The sequence below is a fragment of the Anolis sagrei genome, chromosome 3, assembly GCF_037176765.1.
Source record: "Anolis sagrei isolate rAnoSag1 chromosome 3, rAnoSag1.mat, whole genome shotgun sequence".
In the NCBI taxonomy this organism is placed as follows: Eukaryota; Metazoa; Chordata; class Lepidosauria; order Squamata; family Dactyloidae; genus Anolis; species Anolis sagrei.
In genome coordinates, this window is record NC_090023.1 from 42,264,379 (window position 1) to 42,288,111 (window position 23,733).

The following is a 23,733-nucleotide window of genomic DNA, read 5'->3' on the forward strand; positions in this document are numbered from 1 at the left end:
CTTTGCAAAACAAGTCTCGTACAATATGCATCAGACTCTTGGCTACTACTATTATCTATTTCAGATAATAGCTTGCTGGTTATTTAGATAGGTATTCTGCATATTAAACAAGTTTGTTTTAGTTTTAGAAAGACTTTACGAGCATGAGAACCATAATAGAAATGTAGGTATTGATTAGCCCACACCCCCCCCCCCCCAATTTCTTGGTGTCTTGATTTTTTGGTGTATTCCTGGATTATTTGGGGCACCAATTCAGAAAATTGCATTGGATACAAGGCTTGTGCATTTGTATAGAATTGCTATCAGTTTCTGTTTGTTCCATTTGTAACCTCTCCCCACCCCCACCCCCCGCTTTTGTTTTCACTTTCACATGCCTTCCAAAAACAGGCACCTTTCCGAATTGGCATCTGAAAAACCAAACATTTTCAATCAATTGGCCACTATGGGTGGGCTTCCCCAGGCTCTCCTTCTCCGTTTAAGGGCTAGAGGGGTGAAAATCGCCACACACGGAGGGCACATCTACCACTTTTAGCCCACCACATTTTATAGCGTTTGGGTCATCCTCCGATTTTTAGGGATTTTTTTCTTTCTATAAATAAAATCTCATTAAAAACATTCCTCTTTCGCCCCCGCTGGCGCCGACCTCTAACTTCTCCAGGAGTAGCAGGAGGAGGAAGGCATGGCAGGGTGCCATTCCTTCCTGCCAAATGTCAAAGATGCTCCACACACTATGCACACACAGCCCAGTGCCCAGTCTTATTATTTCACTTCTTTAACTGGCATCCATGGGAAGGGGGAGAATTCCCTTCACATTCCCCTCATTTTTGGCAATGGCATGGTTTGTCCTTATGGCCTTCATTACAACCTGGATTTAAAACATCAGAGTTACTTAATATATCACTCCTCCTGTGATTCTTTCCCCTCGGTCTGCAGAAGAGCACTGGGTTTAAAGACAGGGCTTAAGATACTACTCATGTGATGCTTTCCCCTCCGTCTGTAGAGGGGACCAGCAGAAGCAGGAGAGGCAAACTGTGTTCTCCTCCAATTGACAAGGCTCTGAGGAGAAGAGCATGCAGCAGTTCTCTGGGCCACATGACATGAAAAGCAGGAGAGGAAATGCTACACACTCCTGCTTGCTTTCGTGTCGAGCTTATTTTCGTACTGGAGGGGGTTGCTGTTTCGTGCCCCCAAAGGAAATAAAAGGAACAAAAGAACGAATAAAACAGGAGAAGTGGGTACAACACACTACTCTATTGGGTAGACAGCATCAGCTCTAGTTTATTAGATATGTAAGTTGAATGACTGGAAAGTTAGTATCATAAATCTGTGCTTTTGGTATGAAATAAGTAGATTTTCATCTAATAAAAATTTATTTTAATTTTTAATGTTTTCTTCATGTTTAAAAGATATTAATTTAAACACTACATTAAAATACCCTGATTTTATGGGTGAGCAGAGTGAAGAGTGGTAGATGTCACATATGCCATATGTTCACCCATAAAAACTAGAGCTGAGAGGACAAAACTGGTGCCAAATATATCCAGAAACAGGTCTAATATTTGGGGCATAAAAATGTGTGTTGACCAGTGTTAGCAGACACTGATAACACTGATACAGATCTTGACCAGTCCTACCCTCACTTAGGCTGGATCTACGCTGCCCTATATTCCAGGTTCTGATTCAGATTATCTGCTTCGAAATAAGATTATATAAATCTACACTGTCTCAATCAACTACAATTTGGGTCCCTTCCACACAGCCATATAACCAAGTATATCAATGCAGAAAATCCCACAATATATGCTTTGAACTGGGTTATCTGAGTCCACATTGCCATTGCAAAGCAGATAAAGTGGGATTATATACAGCTCTGTGTGGAAGGGACTGGGATAATCACAATCTGGGGTCAGATCCTGGGATATAGGGCAATGTAAATCCAGCCTTAGAGGCAGTCCAGTAAATATGAGCTGTGGGAGTGACTGCAATAGACAGGACCACAGTCTTTTCCTATATATCCATGTCTTTTCTGTTTATTCCGTCTTTCTCTGATATAAGGACTCACGCTTCCTGATTTGAATTTGGGTTTTAATTCCTGACCAGTCAGAACACTGTTTTAGATGTCTTGTGAAGTTTGGAAGGATGGGCATGAAGCAAGAAATGACCATAAACACTCTGCTTATGATTTGTTTTTGTTCTAGGAGTGACTTGAGAAACTGCAAGTCACTTCGCGTGTTACCATCCCGTGGCAGGTTTCTCTCATGTCCTGCATGAGAAACGAGCTGACATATGGGAGCTCACCCCGCTCCCAGATTCAAACTACCTTGCTGACACAAGAGTTTAACCCATTGTGCCACTGGGGACTCCTTGCTTATGAATGATAAACCAGGATTGTTTGGAATACTGGTTTGCTACTTACAATGTTTGTTTTATTTCCGTGTCGGGAGTGACTTGAGAACCTGCAAGTCGCTTCTGGTGCGAGAGAATTGGCCGTCTGCAAGGACACTGCCCAGGGAATGTGCAGATGTTTTGATGTTTTAGCATCCTTGTGGGAGGCTTCTCTCATGTCCCCGCATGGGGAGCTGGAGCTGACAGAGGGAGTTCATCTGCGCTGTCCGCCGGATTTGAACCTCTGACCTGTCGGTCTTCGGTCCTGCCAGCAAAAGGATTTAACCCATTACACCACCAGTGGTCCTACTACTTAGGATGAATGAGCACAACCATTTAAATAATTCACCTATTCACCATAAGATGGAACAATCCAGTCCTACCCCTCACTTCATCTGCCTTGGTGCAAGCAAAGGCTCCCATTGCTTTGTATTTACCTCAAATCTTCCAGCTTTCCTTATTACAATATTTGGATAGCATATATTATAACAACAACAACACACTTTATTTATATACTGCTCTATCTCCCCGAGGGGACTCAGAGCAGTTCCCTGGTAACATCACAAAACATACAAAGTAAAACAACATAACCATAAGATTAACAAAACAATATAAGCATAAAAATTGTCGCCATAACACACATATATTTAAAGTAATCCTGACTGTTCAAGGCAAATTAAAAATTTGAAAGGATTTGGCCGGGCCAAGGTTTGTGAAAGCCCAAAAATTCTAGAGCTTGAATCTGCTTGAACCTTAAATGGAGCAACACTTTGGCTATTTTCTAAACCGAAACGCAGTACAGGTTGAACACCGCTTATCTGAAATGCTTGAGATCAGATTTATTTGGATTTTGGAATAGACATAGTGAAATATCTTGGAAATGCGACACAAGTTTAAACATAACATTCATTTCTGTTTCATATATATCTTATATTCCTTTTATACACAATATTTTTAAATGATGAATGAAACAAAGTCTACATGTAACCATAAAAAAGCAAAGGTGTCAGCCACCCATGTGGACAACTTGAGATTTTGAAGAATTTTGGAATTCTGGATATGGGATATTGAATAAATCTATTTTAATTCTTGATTTGTTAATGTTGGGTGCATGGCTCCCTCTAGTGGAAGCTCTGAGCCAAGCCTCTCGGATGCTTCATAGAACATGCTAAATTTAATTCCGTCCAAGTTGAGCATCCCTTATCTGAAATGCTTGGCAGCAGAAGTGGTTTGGATTTCAGTTTTCTGGAGCAAAGGTGTCACTATCTTACTATTTCTTCCACTCATGTTGACAATTTTGGAGGATTTTGGTATAGAGGATGCTCAACCTGTACTGTAAATTCTTATTATCACGAGATACTTGTATCAGCAGAGATTTGTGGGCTCCTGGAAATAGTTGGCAGGCTCCCAGAGGCTAAGATTCCAGCCTTGGACAGACCCAGCAGGATGGCCCCTGAGGCAATTAATCTGTGTTTACTGACTGGAGGTTATTTTAGTCAGGCAGAAAGGCTAGTATTAAAATCAAGACAGCTGATTCTGCTTCCCAGAGGGCTTAACTTTTTGTTCAGTTAAGAAGCCATTCCTTTTTCTGGCATTTAAAGTGAATTGCTATGAGATAACCTGCCAGTAGACTTACCTGTTACAGTATATAAGCTATTACCACTTCCACTTCATGCTACAGTCCCCACCCCTTTGAACTTTGCAACTGGAAAATCTGATGGGATTGTGTTGAGTTTCATTAATAGTTTGGAACAAATGATTGCTGAAATACAGAGGGTGAGTTATAACTAACTTCAACTGTATACACATCATAGGACTGGACTAGTGGAACTAACCGTTTTGTCCTTTTCCTGGATAGACTCTCCATCCCCTTGGAAATATCATAGTTGGGGCCCTGCTGAATGGAGTGAGTTGTGAAGACCTTCTGTGATTCTCAGTCAATCTCAATGCATTGTTCTTAACAATATAACTGCAAAACCATTTAACAAGATCTGTTTTTACACTTCTATGACAATAACAATACTGGATTAGATAAAAGACTGATATTATCTAGACCAGGAACAGGCAAACTTTGGCCCTCCAGGTATTGTGGACTTCAACTCCCACAATTCCTAACAGTCGTTATGCTGGCTAGGATTTCTGGGAGTTGAAGCCCAAAATACCTGGAGGACCAACATTTATCCATATCTACAGATAATAGCACACCCTATTGAAATGAAGGACTTCTGGCTCAAGAATACCAGAGTTGGGCTGAAGAACCTACAAAATGCTTAGAGAGGATGTAATATGACAGAGATGGATACATGACTGGTCCCATGGATACAGGGATTACACTATATAACTAATACCCCTTTATGGCCCTATCATCTATGAATTCATCTAAATCTCCCTTATAGCCATTTTGGCAGCCATTACTACATTTTATAGCAGTTTAACTATGTGTTATATAAGAATTGCCAGGTTTCTACATCAGCTAGTTATGTAATGATATAACCTCTCCTGGACCAAGCCCCACAGAGTCAGCTCCCACCGAGTCAACATTAACCTCCAACAGCCACAGCGGGGGAAGACTATCTATTCAGCTGCTAATTGGGATGCAAGGAGGAGGATGTTTCCTCTGTCCTCTCAACATAAGGAATTGCAACTGAAGTCCTGCTTCTGATTATTACAGCCTTGGGCAAAGGTGGAAGGAAGCTGGAAACCTCCTCCTTGTGCCTTGATCAGCACCTAAACATACTCCCTTTACCTGGTGTGGCTACTGGTTAAGTTAAGGCTGGGAATGTATTTATGTAATCCTAAGACTATGTAAAATTCTGTAATCCATCACTAGACTACAAATCATTCTCTGCAATACCAAATGATAGCAATTTTTACTTGTTTTGAACATCTCACCATTCTACTACCCCAAGTTCTTATTCTGATGTTTTGACACTGAAGTCAATGGAACCGAGCCAGCATATGTGTTGAAGAAAACTATCTTCCAAAAATTCTTAGTTCTTGAACCTCATCACACTACTCTAGAGCATCTCTCCACTTTAAATCCGGTTGCTATCTCCTGCAGAATTCTGGAGTTTGTAGTTTAGGGAGGGGCCTTTAATCTGCTCAGCCAGAGAGGTCCTGGGCTCATAAAACTACAAGCCCAAGAATTTTGCAGGACACAGCCACAGGATTTAAAGTGAACAGGTGCTCTAGTATGATAACGTCCCTTACCAGCAATAGAATAAAAGGCCCAGTATACATTTCTACCGCCAAAAGAGAAGCCAGAGATCTCAGAATTTGGCTCCACACAGCATATCTTCTGGGGAGGCCCTGCTCTCTATCCCGCCTGCTTCACAGGTGCGGCTGGCGGGTACGAGAGACAGGGCCTTTTCTGTGGTGGCCCCGCGGCTATGGAACGCCCTGCCCTTGGAGGTAAGATCAGCCCCTTCATTGATGATATTCCGAAGAAGATTGAAGACCTGGATGTTTAAGCAGGCATTTGGTTAACCCAATGCAACGAATGGTAACTGACTAAAGGACTGGCAACATGGATGACGAACTGGATCACGTTTTTAGTTAAGAGTCGAACTGGATTGGTATTGATGTATGAATTGTGTTTTTATGTTTTTTATGTTTTTTATGCTTTTAACTGTATACTGTTGATTGTTATATTATGTTGTAAACCGCGTTGAGTCGCCGGCTAGGCTGAGAAACGGCGGTATATAAATATAGGAAATAAATAAATAAATAAATAAATATTACCCACAAAGCATATTAATCCTGTATTTTTTGTCCAGCTCCATTGGGTACAGGATATCTGGGTGACATTTGGATGTAGGTTAGAAGGATGGCTACAACCTGCATTTATCAAACACTACTCAAGTTCACAAAGAAGGCATACTGTAGATATTTGTTGGCCATAATAGAATGCCCTACCTGTAGACATCAGACAGGCCCCTTCGTTGCTGGCGTTCCGGAGGAAGGTCAATACGTGGCTCTATGAACAAGCGTTTGGCTAAACAGTGCAACTGAACACAGGAAGACGGTATAATCGAACATAGGAAATGGTATAAGGATTATGAGAACGGATTCTGATTTTATTGAGGCGTTGATATGATAATTGATTGTTGCTTTGTCTGTCGTATATGATGTGTTTTAACCACTTGTTATTGTTATGATAATTTGTACTGTGTAAACCGCATTGAGTCGCCGAATTAGGCTGAAAAATGCGGTATAGAAATAAAGCAAATAAAATAAATAAATAAATAAATAAATAAATAATTACCTGCTGAGAGTCGAACTGCAAACACTCAAGTAGAAACATAGAATCATAGAGTTGGAAGAGACCTAGTGGGCCATCCAGTCCAACCCCCTACCAAGAAGCGGGAAAATCACATTCAAAGCACACATCAGAAGGCCATCCAGCCTCTGCTTAAAAGCCTTCAAAGATGGAGCCTCCACCACACAAACACAGGACAGATTGCTGCTTGCATCCAGATGATGAAGTCATATATATAGCCAATATTCTCTTTACTATTATTTAGTAAATATACTACGTTTTACAAGCAGGGTGGTTGTTTAGTCCCTAGGAAGGGAGATAAAAGCAACAAGCGAACACACTTGAAGATGCTTTTTATAGCTAGATGTAAGCCAAAGTGAAGCCTAACTAGTCTAAAAGTGGGATGTATTTCCTAGTAAACATTAACAGAAAAACAAAGCCCAGGATGAGGTTATGCAGACAAGAAGCGGACTGTATTTTGAATAGCCAAGGATATCAGCAGAAAGGATTAAGGTTTACCTCTTAACCCAGTAGTGTCTCAGTGTGCTTACTTTCACCTGTTTATGGGTAGGATTGCCATCTTTCCACTGCGAGCATTTGTCAGCATTTGAGAGCTTTACTTGCAATATATATCTATCTACTACCTTTTCCCCAGTTTAGGATTCAAGGTGGCTTACAACTGTTAAGCATCACACATAATACTTTAAAATGTAATTACACTATAAAACATAAACAATAAAGAATCCAGCATGTTATGCAAGGTCCCTTCCTCCCTTAGGAAGCAGTTCTCAAAACCCTGCCAAAACAAAACAGTCATCAAACTTGCCTGCAGAAAGATAGCAAGGAGATTGTCAGTCTAACTTTTCTAGAAGGGAGTTTTATAGTATGAGCAGTTACTGAGAAGGCCATATTCCATGTTCCCACCAGATGTACCTGTGAGATTAATGGTGCGAAGAGGAAAAAAGGATATCAAATAACCATGACCTGAGCCATAGAAAGCTTTGTAGATCATAATCAGAGCTCTGAAGGGATTTGACTAGTTCCTGTATCCCACCTCCAGTTAACCAGTAATTGTTGTATAGTTTATATGTTGTTGAAACTGGCTTTTTGTAATTGTCTTTTATGTGTACTGTACACCGCCATGAGTCGCCCTTATGGGCTGAGAATGGCGGTTAATAAGTGCATCAAATAAATAAATAAATAAATAAATAAATAAACCAGCTGGCTCCAGCTCTTTGGGCCAGTTGAGTCATGGAGTTGGAGACCACATGGGCCATTCAGTCCAGCCTCATTCTGCCATGCAGAAATACACAATCAAAACATTCCTTGACATATGACATGTTTAAAAACTTCCAACGGAAGTTCCCCCACATTCCAACAGTGTTTACCATCCAGAAATCCTTCCTAATGCTTATGTGCAATCTCTTTTTCTGCAGCTTGATTCCACTGCTGCATTTCCCAGTTTCCGAAGCAGCATAAGTTTGCTCCACTTTCAATATGACACTATTTCAAATATTTAAACATGGCTATCATGGCATCTCTTAACCTTCTCTTCTCCAGGCCAAACATAGCAAGCTCCTTAAGCTACCCTTCATAGGACATGCTTTCCAGATTTTTCCCCCATTTTGTTTGCCTTCCAGCTTGTCAATATCCTTGAGTTGTGGTTCCCAGAACTGGATAGTTTTCCATCTAAAGTTTCCAAACACTTTTCAAAGATAGCCACATGTAAAGTACATTATTCTAATTCAACTGGGATGTAACTAATATGGCATATTTCATACAGATATGCCTTCTAGTATTGCTAATCATTCTTTGGTCAGAATCGAGGCACAGGGAGCTGCCCACATATATCCTGCCCACTATTACAAGCAATGTGTTGTACTCCAGGCCAGGAAAAGCTCTCTGACTTTAAAACACCACACACCTGAGTAAAAATGTAATCAGTTTATTGAAGATAATAAAAATGCATTAGCAGTAAAAAAAAAGACCATAGAAATAGGTAAAACCAAGTAGGTAGAAACATAAGCAGGAATAAATAATCCAGGAAATAAATCCATCAGAGTTCATGAAAAACTAACACAGGAACTTCCAAGATTAAACTCCAAACTTGAATCAAGAAATCAAACAAGGCATAACTTGAATCTATCCAAGGCAAGGCTACAAGGTTCAGGAGAAAAATCTTAATTTAATTCCAAAGTTGCTTCGTCTGGCTACAGATTCTGTACTTGGCAGTTTTATCCCCTAATCTACTCTATATCCCAAGTCGCCAGAAAAGGATTTTTTTGCAGCTTTGACTCTATTATCAATTTCTCTCTCAGCCTGGCAGAACACCGGAGAGATTGGTGTGTTTGTTCTGTTCTATCTGAAAACATGCCTTCTATCTTCTGGCTCATTAATTTCTGCAGCTGGGCTTTTCTCAGACTTTTCTCTGGTAACAATTCAGGCCCTCTTCCAGAGACCATACCATCATCCTCAAACTCTTCAGGAACATTCTCATCAGCAAATAAACTTTGAACAGGGATCCCATTGTCATTCTCTGCATCTAAAGCACCCTCATTATTAAAAACAGCATTGTCATTCCCAACATCCAGAGTACCCTGATCATTAGATACAATCACAGGCTGAACTCCAACACAGTGACCTAAATATGCAACCATCACAAAAAAGGAAAAGTGTATTTAACCATCATCTGCTGATTCAGATACCACCACAAACTATTATTTAGTTAAATCAGAACATTACTGCAGGATTTTGAAATATACACCTGACTGTTCCGTTATAGTCAAGATTCTGGCACTGAGATATAGAATAAATTGCTACATATGGAACTTGGAAAAATTACTTTTTTCGCTATAGTTCTCCAAAACCTCCCATTATCAAGGTGCTGGTCCAAAAAAGTAATTTTAACATTTCCTGATTACATTTTTCAAATGTCTATATAAAACTGCAGATGCAAAGATAATGGTAACTGTACTCAAAACTTTATTCCAAAAACAGGGGTGGGATATTATATTATGTCTGCTACAGGAATACTGGCCTACATCTGATTCATCCAATGAGACTATGAGAGTCACTACATAGATAAGATTTACTAATTTGTTATTCTTTGTGTTGAGCTGGCGTGGTACTATGGTTTGAGCATTGGGCTGACACTGGGTTTGTATCTTCTATTTAGCCACAGAAAACTATTGGGTGACCTTGAGTAAGTTACAGTCTCATCTGACAGGAGCCCCCGGGTGGCGCAATGGGTTGAACCCTTGTGCCAGCAGGAATGCTGATCAAAAGGTAGGCAGTTCGTATCTAGGGAGTGGGATGAGCACCTGTCTGTGAGCTCCAGCTTCCCATAGGGGGAAATGAGAAAAGCCTCCCACAGGATGGTAAAAACATCCGGGCGTCCCCTGAGCAAAATCCTTGCAGATGGCCAATTCTCTCACACCAGAAGCAACTTGCAGTTTCTCAAGTCACTCCTGTCACAAAAAAAAAAAAAAAAGTCTCAGCTGACAAAAGAAAACCTTGCCATAGGCCAGAAACCACTTGAAAACCCACAATAACAACAAATGTTAGTTGTGACAGCCACTAGTTCTAATTACAGTAGCCAAAATCTCTTTCAAACAAAGAACTCTACATTTTTCTATGTGACAGGTAGTAGCAGATGAGAGGTATGGTTGGGCTGCATTATAAATGGTGCTTATTACTTTACCAATTATCTTGAGAGGATTTTGACTTTCTCTGTTTCTGGTACAAAATTGGAAGGATTATTGTGTGGGCGAAAAGACAAACTCCTCATTGAAACTTATATCCACAGCATAACGGCAGGCAGCTATATCTAGTTGACAGAATGCATACATGAACTGGAAAATTGCCATCAATTGCAGCCTTTCACATTATGTGCAAACAGCAGGGTTTCTAAAAAAAGGAAACCCTTTTTCCCTGATGCTACCCTTAATGCATTATGTAACAACATACCTTTTAAATAGAAAGTATAGATGTATAGTCAAGATTCAGGTTGATACATTTCATAAGATTAGCAACTGAAGCTGTACAAGGAGTGATTGAGATGGTAAGCTTAGGCAGCATGGGCTTTTGGCAGGGGGCGGATTGGTGGCAAAGTATCAAAGGAAAGGATTGTGTATGCTTTTCTCTCTCTGGGTTGCTGCGAGTTTTCCAGGCTTTATGGCCATGTTCCAGAAGCATTCTCTCCTGACATTTCGCCCACATCTTTGGCAGGCATCCTTAGAGGTTGTGAGGTATATTGGAAACTAAGCAAGGGAGTTTTATGAATCTGTGGAAGGTCTAGGGTGAGAGAAAGAACTCTTGTCTGCAGAAGGCAAGTGTGAACGTTGCAATTAATCACCTTGATTAGCATTGTAAAGCCTTGCAGCTTCAAGGCCTGGCTAATTCCTGCCCGGAGAAATCCTGATTTTAGAGTTAGACTTACTTACTTATTTACTTAGGCGATCCCTCATTGTCCGAGTAAGATTGTCCTCCAAGTTTGGTGTCCTGGCGATGGGTACGTAGGTGACTGTTAGGACAGTAAGTAAAGAACAATACTCTGAAAATAGGGAATCAGCCAAACATGAAACCATCAGGACCAGCTAACACCTCCCAACAAAGGATTTCCCCAGGCGGGAATCAGCCAGGCCTTGAAGCTGCAAGGCTTTGCAATGCTAATGAAGGTGATTAATTGAAATATTCACACTTGCCTCTAACAGACAACAGTTATTTCTCCCACCCTAGACATTCCACAGATATATGAACCTCCTCAAAACCCCTGATGATGCCTGCCACAGATGTGGGCAAAATGTCAGGAGAGAATGCTTCTGGAACATAGCCATACAGCTCCAAAAACTCACAGCAACCCAGTGATTCCGGCCATGAAAGCTTACGACAACACATTCATTCTCTCTCTCTCTCTCTCTTTCTTTCTCACATACACACACACACACACACACAAAGTCCATGCAGGGGGAAATATAATGGAAGAAAACTGGGAGGCTGAACTCCTTCAGTTAGTGCCCTCGGTTACAGACTTGACTTTGTTGGCCATGTTGCCATAAGCTGCCAAGCTTGGTCCTTGGCCAAAGTCCTGGTGGCAGGACTGTCATTGCTTCCATCAGACAGCTTCACTGCCTGCAGATTTTATTCAATGGGAAAAGCAAAAACACATATGTATCTCACAATGCTCTTAAAAACAAACATCAACTAATTCATGTTCATGGAGTATCAGAGTATTGTATTGTTGAAAGTTTTCATGGCCAGAATCACTGGGTTGTTGTAGGTTTTTCGGGCTATATGGCCATGTTCTAGAAGCATTCTCTCCTGACGTTTCGCCTGCATCTGTGGCTGGTGAAATGTCAGGAGAGAATGCTTCTAGAACATGGCCATATAGCCCGAAAAACCCACAACAACCCTATAAGAGTATTCAGTGTCAAAGTCAGTACAAGCAAAAATTTCAAGGAATGGACTACAAACAAAATGCTGCTTTATTATATATATATATAAAATAAACAAGCATGGCAAAAGATCCAACCCTCCTTTTTTCCATGTGTGTTTCAAAATTGAAAAGTGGTCTTAACTGAACCAGGGCCAACACCGATGAATAGGTTCAATTTGGTTAAAAAAAATCTTGGTTAAAAAAGTCCCAGCTTCACAGAGCCTTCTCTGCACAGTTTGATCACTCTTGTTTCCAGAAGTTCAATTGTTTCTTTTCTTATCTAAAGAAGAGAGAGATCATATTTAAAGGCATATTTAAAAGCACATTTTTCACATTCAGATGCACAAGAACTGAAAACTTTAATTTTTCCACTTTTAATTAACACCACACTTTTCATATCACAATCTACTAATAGAACTAGGATTCAGAGACAATTTTTTTTAGGTTCTTGTGGGTTTTTTCGGGCTATAGGGCCATGTTCTAGAGGCATGCCTCTAGAGAAATGCCTCTAGAACATGGCCCTATAGCCCGAAAAAACCCACAAGAACCTAGTGATTCCAGCCATGAAAGCCTTCGACAATACAATTTTTTTTATCGTGTCAGGAACAACTTGAGAAACTGTAAGTCACTTATGGTGTGAAAGAATTAGCTGTCTGCAGAGATGTTGCCCAAGGGATGCCAGAATGTGTTACCATTATATGGGAGGCTTTTTATATGTCCCTGCATGGAAAGCTGAAGCTAACAGACAGGAGCTCATCCTGGTGAGCCCCTGATGGCACAATGGGTTAAACCCTTGTACCGGCAGACTGACAGGTTGGAGGTTCGAATCCAGGGAGAGCACGGATGAGCTACCTCTTTCAGCTCCAGCTCCCCATGCAAGGGTGTGAGAGAAGCCTCCCAGAAGGATGGTAAAACATCAAAACACCTGGGTGTCCCCTGGACAACATCCTTGCAGATGGCTAATTCTCTCACAGCAGAAGTGACTTGCAGTTTCTCAAGTTGCTCCTGAAACAAAACAAAAAAAAAAAAAAAACCCAGTCTCACAGATTTGAACCGCTGACCCTCAAGTCAGCAGTTCAACCAGCACAAGGGTTTAATTAATTGAACCATCGTGGCTCTTTCATAGACAATAATTTTAGACAGAATCCCAATGTCAACAAAGATACCAGCTGGGTGATTTTGGGAATTGTAGTCCACCTAAGAAACTGGGTGATTTTGAGGTTTGTAGTCAACCTAAGAAACTTCTAAGCTCTAAAGTGTACATGCATCTAACTCATCCGTGTAACCTGTGGCAATTAACAATTCCTTCTGAAACTGTTTGCCAAGTAAGCTGCTCAAATTAGCCTGTGCCTTTTTTTATCCATGAAAGAGACGAGTAAAAATCCTTGGCCTTGTTAGCAGGGAAGCTTAACCTTTGACTTGTTTGAAAGGTCACTGTGCAGAATTTGTCGTGGTTACAGTACATGGGAATCAAATTCAGTTTTACGAACATACATTAGTCATTTTGCCAACTATCACAGCTGTTATATTAATTTCACCCTGGCAAAATCACAAGGGGGCACTCTCTTGCTTCAGTAAATGAAACTCACTGGACTCAACTTGTGGATTTTTCTCAAACATTTCAGCAACTAGGAAACTTTTTCTGATTAAAGAGAAAGGCAAATGGTTTACTGTATTATGTCACTGGCAACAACTTATTAAATCAGGATCAGAGAAAAAAACATTGGTAGAAAAAACATTTATTGCAAAAAAGAGGCTTTTTGTATTAATTTTTTGTCACTAGGTGCCCCTGGATGTGTCAGTCTATAATTATACTGCAGAGAAATAAACACAATTACAACAATTATTACAATTATTGAATAAAATCTGCTCTGGAATTCTTTATTGTCACTGAGGCACACTGAGGTCTCAGCATTCCAAGTAAAAGTGAGGGGATGTGATGTGATGTGTAGCTGTGCTTAGCAATCCTTTGCAATTTATTATTTTTACCATGATCCTTTGCCTCTTTTTGTACAAACAAAGGAGGGAAGCATATGTTTGGGAATATAGCCTTAAAATACAATGGTCACGATCCTGCATTGAGCTGACAGACTGTAAATCTCCACCAGGGATACCTTTGTTCCCTCCTCTTCTCTCCACATGGGTCATCCAGCTTCCTGGACATGTCTTCCTGCAGCCATTGGTTGGGTAGAAATGTGTGCGTGCGTGTGTGTGTGTGGGAGGTGGGGGGGGGGGGGTCAGCCATATAGCATGCAGCTGTTTTTCTATAATCAGATGTATTTGGATTTCCTGGTAGTCTTTTGGAAGTTTGGTAAGATGGCATTATAGACTGACGTGTCCATGAACATTTTGTGACAGAAAAAAATGTTAATACAAAGAGCACTCTTGACAGATGGCCATCCACTATCTATAGAAAGCCCTCCAGAGAAGGAGACTCCATCACCCCCCCAGACAGCATGTTCCACTGCTGAACAACTCTTATCGTCAGGAAATTATTTCTAATATTTAGGTGAAATCTCTTTTCCTGCAGTTTGAATTCATTGTTCCTTTGTGTCGTAGTTGCTAGAGCAGCCAAAAACAACCTTGTTCCCTTCTCAATGTGACATCCTTTCTAATATTTAAACATGGCTATCATGTCCCCTCTCAACCTTCTCTTCTCCAAGCTTAACACACCAAGCTCTCTACACCACTCCTCATAGGACTTGGCTTCTAAACCTTTTATCATTTTGGTTGTCCTCTACTCGGCACATTCTAGCTTACTCAAAAAGAGCTATTAAAGACACTGGTGGGACCTGACTTTATTATTATTGTATCTAGATTGGGAGTAGAAAGATATGGAACTTAGAAGGTACAGGTAGAAGAAAGCCTATAGCTTTTGTAGTGTTTTACGCTGTTTTATACTGCTTAATGTTTTAATTTGTATTATGTTTTTATGTATACTGATTTTTTGGAAACTGCCTTGAGTCGCCAATGGGCTGAGAAAGGCGGTATACAAATACAGTAAATAAATAAATAAATAAATAAATGCAAGGCTATCTAGATTGTGGAAAACTTATTTAGGGGCATGCAGTTTCCAGAACTTGTGCTCCTAGGTGGCAAAGCAGATGAAACCACTGAGCTGCTGAACTTGTTGAACGAAAGGTCGGCAGTTCAAATCTGGGTTTCAAATCAGTTCGAAAACATACAAATGTGAGTTGATCTAACGGGAAGGTAACAGCACTCCATACAGTCATGCCAGCCACATGACCTTGGAGGTATCTACTGACAACACTGGCTCTTCGACTTAGACATGAAGATGAGCACCACTGCCCAGTCAGACATGACTAGACTTAATGTCAGGGGAAACTTTTACCTTTACCTTACAGTTTCCAGAACTATGCAAAAAGTACAGTGATAGCAAAGGATTATGGGAGTTTTGTACTCCACAAAAATGGGCTTGCTAAGCTCTGCATGAGCCCAGCTACCCTGTGCCTGGAGAAGAACTTAAGAAGCTACTTGGTATTAGATGGGTCTTCTTGACCATCTTCTCTACTCAGAGTCTCAGATACTGAGGAGTATTTTTCCATCAGCTGCTACATAAGACCTTCCTAAATGGAGATGTCATTGACTCAGTATAGGACCTCTGTATGCCATCATAGGCTTTATGGCAGCGATGGACTGACTTCAAGTCTGCTTACAGCATATTGTTTTCTCCTAGAATCTCATGATCCATCAAAAGAAGCCTCATGCAAATACACACACACACACAAACACACTTAGCATTAAAACCCCAGTAAGTGGTTTGAATCAGTGGAGCTGAACATTCTCTCCACACAAACAATGTTCTCCTTGTTATCCAAAGCTTTCTTCATTTCCATAGTTGTGCTTATTTATGGTGGGGGAGTCACTTTGCCCTGGGTATTCTTAAATAACTGAAGATCAGAAATCTTGGTCATATCACAGAGATCTAACTAAGTATTCAAAGCTTAGAAATGCAATTTTTCACTCTCCAAACTCCCCAGCGAACTGATTTTATTTTAACTTATTTTTGTTCTTTTTTTTTTAAGGTTTTGACATTTATGGCTTTAATGTTTAAACAGTTAATCCAAAGGCTTTTGAATCAGAATTACTGTTTTAATGAATGTCTGGAGCCACTTTGGTGACTCCAGTCCAAAACATCAAGGCAGACAGCCTAATGAGAGCCACACAGCATCAACATATTTTGAGGAGCACACTCAATGTCATTAACCTTAACTGGGATGCATGTGACAGATGTGAGTCTTCAAGTATGTGAATCAGACAAACACACTCATCAGGAAAGCATGACTGGCTAAATCTCCCTGCTGCGTTGATACACAATGATACAACCACGTTTCTCTGCCTAGTGTTTGGAACGGCTAACAGGGCTGCAGTTTCCAAGGCAAAAGCTTTAAAATGCATTTGTTCTAAACTGGAAAACTGAAGCCATGATTTGAATCAATCATTTTTAAAAGTCCAATTGCTCTTGTATTTTTGCAATGTTAAGGCATGACTGAAAACACCCAAACTTCTGAACTCTTATTCTCTGTAAACACAGACACACAGACAGACAGATTGATCTATCAATTATTGTTTACCTCAGGGATATCAATTAGCCTTCTCAATTTCTGGTCTCTCCAATTCCAGTCTAAAATCACATATTTCAAAGATTTCAGACTAAGGCCACCTGAGAAGAAAAGACATTTTTGATAATCAGCATTTTAAAACAATATTGGCTTTGGTTTGTTGTAGGTCTTTCAGGCTGTATGGCCATGCTCTAGAAGCATTCTCTCCTGACATTTTGCCTGAATCTATGGCAGGCATCCTCAGAGGTTGTGAGGTCTATTGGAAACTAGGAAAATTGGTTTTATAAATCTGTGGAAAGTCCAGTGTGGGAGAAAGAACTCTTGTCTGTTGGAGGTAGGTGTGAATGTTTCAACTGGCCACCTTGATTAGCATTTGATGGCCTGTCAGTTTTTAGGTGTCCGTTGTTATTGCCTGGGGGGAATCCTTTGTTGAGAGGTGATTAGCTCTTCCTGATTGTTTCTTCTCTGGAGTTCCCCTGTGTTTGCGTTTTGTTCGTTATTTACTGTTATAATTTTAAAGCTTTTTAATACTAGTAGCCAGATTTTGTTCATTTTCATGATTTTTTCCTTTCTATTGAAATTGTCCACATGCTTGTGGATTTCAATGGCTTCTCTGTGTAGCCTGACATGGTAGTTCTTAGAGTGGTCCAGCATTTCTGTGTTCTCTAATAATATGCTGTGTCCAGGTTGGTTCATCAGGTGCTCTGCTATGGCTGACTTCTCTGGTTGAAGTAGTCTGCAGTGCCTTTCATGTTCCTGTGGACTTTCCACAGATATATAAACTCAATTTTCCTAGTTTCCAACAGACCTCACAATCTCTGATAATGCCTACCATAGATGCAGGCGAAACGTCAGGAGAGAATGCTTCTAGAACATGGCCATACATCCCGAAAAATCTACAACAACCCAGTGATTCCGGCCATGAAAGCCTTCAACAATACAATATTGGCTTTCAGAGTTGCATATTCAGACATATCCTTCCTGATTAGATAATAACAGCAAAACCCCTTCAAGTTCTGAATATATAATCAGCTCAATGCCCCTTCAATACCGAAACACCTAAACACAACTGGTGTGCTAACCCCCCCCCCCCCCCATCCAGCAGATCCAAACCCAATTCCAATGCATCTATGGAATGACCTGGTGCTGGATGTCCAACCTCCAGGGTTTCCTATGGGCATCGCAGGAGGCTAGAAGGTATCAATGCATCCCACTGGTGGAAGGAGCTTCTCTCTATTAACTCCCTCCAGTCAATGGATTTCAGGATTCAGAATGTTCTCCAACCACATTATAAGATAGGTGCATTTTCATTTTCATTAGAGCAAGTGATTGTTTTTGCTAATATCTTGCTCTACAAGAGCTTTTACTCTTCCAGGTGTCCCGACACCCACATGGATGACACTTTGCTCCAGCTTCTTCACCTGTTCTTGTATCTGTTTTAAGAAAGCACAAGAAGAATTATACATTGGATATGGAATAATTACTGCAGGACTTTCTAATTCCCCCTCAAATATTTTAACAACTTATCAGAGGCCTAAAGAAAATTCTAAAGGGACATCCAGCATTACAACATGGAAAAAATACAAACGTAACCGGAAAAGTTTCAAGTGGAAAAAGAAAGCCATTAAACTCCCCAGGATACAAACAATGTTTTCTTTCTTTGTAATGTGCCATTAAATGCTTCCACTTTTGCCAGTGCTGTACATATTTTCCCTTTACACACATCTGTGAAGGCAGTATCCTTTGTAGAATTCAGAGATGGACATTGCTATAAAATCAGCACACAGAACATACATCTCCGTGCAATAAACATTAAACTGAATTTGCAATATGGTCTCCAGGAACAAACAAAGAAGTATATGCTGTTTGCAGTAAGTCCATGAAAGCAACCACACTATATAAAGAATTACCAAGCCTTCAGGAGGCTGCTGTTGGCCTAAAATTGCAGTTAGGGATAGAGTGATTCTTTTTTTTTATGGATTTATTTGCTGTTGTTATTCTCTGAATAGCTGGAGGGAGCACAGAAATTGATTGGTGACAAGACAGTTGTATACATCAAATTTGCTTTTGTTTGGTTTTTTCTAAATATCAATGCAGTAAGCCATTTACTAAGGTACTTATTAGGCTTGTGCATTTCAGTTGAACCTCGATCCGTTTCTGCTGGCCGGATACAGACAGACCCTGTATCCGTTTTAGTGCATCTTCTGAAAATGGGTCCGTAGCCGAGAAAAATGGCTAGATCCGGGCCATTGGCGGCAATGGGGAACTTATGAGACTCCCCCTTAAGTTCCAGGGAGCATTTCCTTTTTTCCTTCAAGGGAGCCTGGATGTCAGTAACGTTATGGGGTGGGGGGTGGGGGACTTCCCCCAGGCTCCACTTTCATAACCTTCATTAAGACCTGGATTAAAAGTGTCAGAGTTAAGATACTACTCTTTTTGTGATCCTTTACCTTCTGCCTTTAGAGGAGACCAGGTTTGATGCTTCGTTAAAGCTGTTTCTACTCTCTCTCCCTACATGCAGCTTTCCAAGGCATCTAAAGGAAGAAAAAGCAATTGACCTGGAGCTATCTTCTCTGGGCTTCCTTAAAAAGCCCCTCTTTTTCTCTACTGCAGGCCCTGCCTTGGTTGTGCACACTTCAATCTCTTTTCTGCTTTCTGCTTCGAGTTTAATGCTTCCTTAAAGCTATTTCTATGTTCTACTCTAGAGGTGAGGTAACTAGGTAGTAGTAGTTTTCAGAAAATGAGGGGTTTTTTTTTGTTTGCTGAGATATTATCTTTTAGAAGTATTTGCAGGAGAAGAAGGGAAGGAGAAAAAAAAAGCTAAAAGAGTGACTCTCTCAAGCCCCCCACCCACTCATCCCTGCACATCCCCAACTTCCAGTGAGTCCCACTAAAAAAAAGTATCAAGAAAATAAAGAAAAATCAAAAAGATTAAACTGTGATGCTGAATAGGGGAGCAGGAGCCAAAACTGGCTGCCACGTGGTTCCGTTTCGGACAGGAATCCATGATGGCTGGGCCCTTGCTGTTACAGGCACCCGAACAAACCGAAGAAGCCAGATTGGCTGAAGGAAACGGCTAAAAACAGATCTGTGCTCAAGCCTAGTACTTATTTACTTAAATATATTAGTAGATTGCTTATGATTTTTAGGTTCTATATAATACAGAACCAACCCATCTTGGGCTCGAAGTCACAATTTTCTCTGGATTCCTGGGGAAAACCTGCAAATATGATTCAAGGCCATTTTAATCCAAATCAGCTCCATGCGATTTGCAGCTGCCACAGAACTGATTCACCCTGCCCTGGCTTTAGAATAAAGGGTCTGTGAAAATATGCCTTAAGTGATCCATGTCCAGGAAAACATGTTGCTGGCATAGAAACTGACACTGACAAGCAGTGTTGCCATGCTTCCCTTCCCAGAGTGTCCGTTATTTTTACCTTCGACACCGGCCAACTCTTTTGACAAGAGATGTATATAGCCTTGTGCTACAGAAAATGCCAAATTTTGGAACACCCTAAGCTTTCTTTAGGGTGAATACAACATTGCCCCAAACCCGTAAACTCTTTTTCTTGGGAGTGTTTACCCATTTTCATTTTCATTCTGTATTCAGGCAATAATTGAGAAGAGACACTGTCTCTTGATTCAGAAGTAACAAAAATGGAGCTGGGTATCACCGGCATATCATTTCTATCACTCTTTAGAAATCTTAAGAGACAGTTCACAATAGCTTAATACAACCCCTCCCCCACCTAAAAAAACATCAGTACTTAGAAAAAATGTCCAGGATGCACCTTAGCACAACCAGATGCAGTACTAATAAATCCTATGTGTCTATGCTATTTTCTGGAACACCTTATAGATAGGAATCACTAAAGAACTACCCTCCCAAAATAAATCCTATGTGTCTGTGCTATTTTCTGGAAACACCTTATAGATAGGAATCATTAAAAAACTACCCTCCCAACTCCTGGTTTGTGGTATCACATGTTCTTGAGGAATCAAGTAAGAGTGTCAGAATTGCCCCCGACCCGTTGCTTGTTCTTTTCCCAAAAAAGCTTACTGACTGGGGCAACCAAGGCCAATTCTGTCCCAAAACCACACTTGGATCCAGAGTAAAATGAGTCCAGATTATCCTCATCCTGTAACAGCATTTGCAGCCAAGCCAGGTTTAACTGCCCACCCAAGGATCCTGGAAGAACATTAATCAGTCATAAGCTTTCATGTTAACCCATCTCACAGCATTAAAAGGCAGGCTTTAAATAAACTATGGCAGAAGACCTTTCTGGGAAAGCAGACAGTAGTTCATTTTAAGCGCTGTTGCTACACTAACTTCAAAATAGGCAACAGAGAATGGCAAGGGCTTACCCCTTAAAAGCACAGAAAAGTTCAAAAGTTGTTGCTGAGATGTGAAAAGCTATTTTGGGACTATCTATAACAAATTGTTTGTGAGATTTTTTTTATGAGTACAACTGCCCTTCACTCCGATCACAAACAGCTTTTGCACCTTCCCTTTTGTTCCAAAACAAAGTATGGAGGATGAAAGAGGGAGTGTCTATAAAACTAGGATTTGCATATCACTTGGCCAAAGAAGAAATGCATTAGAACAGAACAGAAAAGGGATGTGCATAAAAATTGCATGTGCAAAAATAAAAGCTATAATTGCACCTGAAAATTTAGTTCTAATGATTTTAATTTAAATTCAGAGTGAGGAAAATCAGGCGCAAGATGCACAAACAGTCCCCAGCCCCTGTTTTGTGGCTCTCATCCTCAGGAGACCCCAGTTACATTAAAAATTACAGCTGATTGTCCGTCAAAATTACCAGAAGAACAGCTCAAATGATATAAAAATGTGGTGATCTGGGTTCCCTTACCTTCACTCCAAACAGCTCAAAAAATAATAACAACAGGACTGGTTGTCAGACAATAACTGAAAGTAATATGATATTCTTTTTTGTTGTGCTGAAAGAGATGCTGTGACCAGCTGTGGAGGTATGGGGAAAATTGGTTTTCTTTCTCTCCAGGCTTCTCTAACCTTTCAATGCACTGTTTTTCAACCCTTTTAACACGTCTGAATTATAACCATGCACCACACTTTCAACCCTTGGTTCACACTTTCGACCCCCTCTCTCTCTATCGTTTGCTCTCTCTTTGTCAATATGGCACCATCTAGATTTCAGTCTTGCATTTGCAAATGTAAAAGAATGACTGTGTTACATTTTTCAAACATTTTCAGCTTTCCGCATTTCAAACATTTTCAGCTTTGCTCTGGTCCCTAATCAGTTGAATAAATGGGGGAGATGCTATACAGTTGCCCATATTTGAATTAAACAGAAACAAAATACATCTCACTGTAGTGGGGGAAGACTATATATTCATGCTCTGTTGAGGACATCTGTATTTGTGAATTCATTCTATTGATCACCAACGTCAAGACTCTTGTCTTCCTTTTTATGGCTCTTTTACTTGAACCAGACTTCTGATTGTCAAAGGCAAAACATCTCCAAATAGAGGACCATCTGCAAACAGCCCTTCAGAGGGCTGTAAAGGAGGACACATGGCCATCCTAAATCAAGCATTTTCATGTAAAGCACCAATGAATATTTGAAATTCTATATTTATAAACTAGAAACGGAAAAATGTGTTTAGAAATTGAGTTTTGTAAAGCAGATTCCCAGCTGATGGTTATTCTATAGTACACACACATCACACTGCTTAAGATCCAAAACATGGGAAATTGCATTTTCTGGAACATGCTTTGAGAATTCTCCAGCCAGCATGGCCAGTACTCTTCTCAGCTAGGGGATTCAAAGTGTTGTGGTTAAAAAAAAAAAACGTTTCCAAGCTCTGCAATAAGAGTTCAAAATAATGCTCAGAGATTTATGAGACAAGCAATGCTATTAATCAATGTTGACATCTCCAAAAGCAACAGCAGGTCAGGCAAACAGACTACAATTTTATGAAAACAGACCACCACTGTTTGTGTTTACCTTTATATGCTTTGCAAACAATTTCATAACCTTCCCTTCTCCTTTGAAGGCAGCCATTGACCTAGGACAGAAAAGAAATTCAGAAAAAGAGAATAAAATAGATTGAAAAAGATGTTTTGACATAATTCATGCACAAAAAATTCATGCACAACAATGACAGTGCAGTATACTAAACTGTGAACAGGTAATAAAGTTATCTTACAGCATTGGCTGTCAACATTAATCCCTATCTTTTAATTGCAACATCCATAAAGAAGGAAATGAGTACATATGGAGATTTGCCAGAGATAGCTGGCAAATCTCAGCAAATCCTAAGGAGATATATCATGAGAACTCATCCTTCTTTAGACCAATCTGGAAGCCCTTACTCTGCACCTGTGCTAGGACCGTTAGACCATTCCTAATGCTCTTAGGCTAACTTGACTTGTGTTTTGCTGAAGAAAGGCTTTCCTCAGGCAATGGGGAAGAAAACTGTTTTCTTTGGGGGGAGGGGGAGAGAGAACTTTACTTCAGTGATAGATCACAGCAGAAACAATGATATCACTTAGCACTTTCTGTTAAAGGGATCCCAGGTAACAAGTAACACAACCACCCACTGCCTGAAGTGTGGACAGCGATTTGCAGTCAGAGGAGATAGAATGAGGCAAGATCAGGTTTGAACTATAGCTCTAACAGCCTCCAGCTAAAATAGCCATGTTGCTTGGTAGATTGTGGTATGGTACACTAAAACATCTGTAAGGACCAAGTAGTGGGAGACGAGGCATTTTCATCAGACAAACCAACAATAATGAGTGGCAACAGTGGGGTACAAAGCAAGTCATTCACAGTGAATGATGACAAATTTGTTTCCATATACAAAATGTGACTTTTTAGATTATTTTATATTTGAAATAAGAATGCTAGAGTAGGCTTGGTAACTCGGAAATATTTGGACTATGACTCCAATGTCCAATGCTAACTTGAGATGATAGGAGCTGTAGGTTAACAAATCTGCAAAGCACCAGATTAAGGAAGGCAAGATCAGAGTTTTGGGTTACATCTCCATAAATACCTCTGCCAGTATTACTGTGGAGGACAGAGCTAGGC

General features: G+C 40.3%; 1 protein-coding gene across 3 annotated transcripts in view; it reads right to left on the minus strand.

Moving 5' to 3' along the window:
• Window positions 1-12,108: 12,108 nt before the first annotated feature.
• The window catches only part of CMSS1 (cms1 ribosomal small subunit homolog), a 236,391-nt gene continuing 224,766 nt past the window's right edge, over window positions 12,109-23,733 (minus strand). For 2 of the 3 annotated variants that reach the window (XM_067466616.1, XM_067466617.1), the window contains exons 7-10: window positions 22,648-22,708; window positions 18,004-18,093; window positions 16,673-16,759; window positions 12,109-12,357 (exon numbers count right to left, since the gene is read on the minus strand). In XM_067466616.1, the coding sequence (XP_067322717.1) occupies window positions 12,274-12,357; window positions 16,673-16,759; window positions 18,004-18,093; window positions 22,648-22,708 (322 nt within the window). In that variant the 3' untranslated portion in view covers window positions 12,109-12,273. Of the gene's footprint in view, window positions 12,358-16,672; window positions 16,762-18,003; window positions 18,094-22,647; window positions 22,709-23,733 lie in introns of all 3 variants that reach the window. The other variant, XM_060770724.2, reaches the window with a different exon arrangement.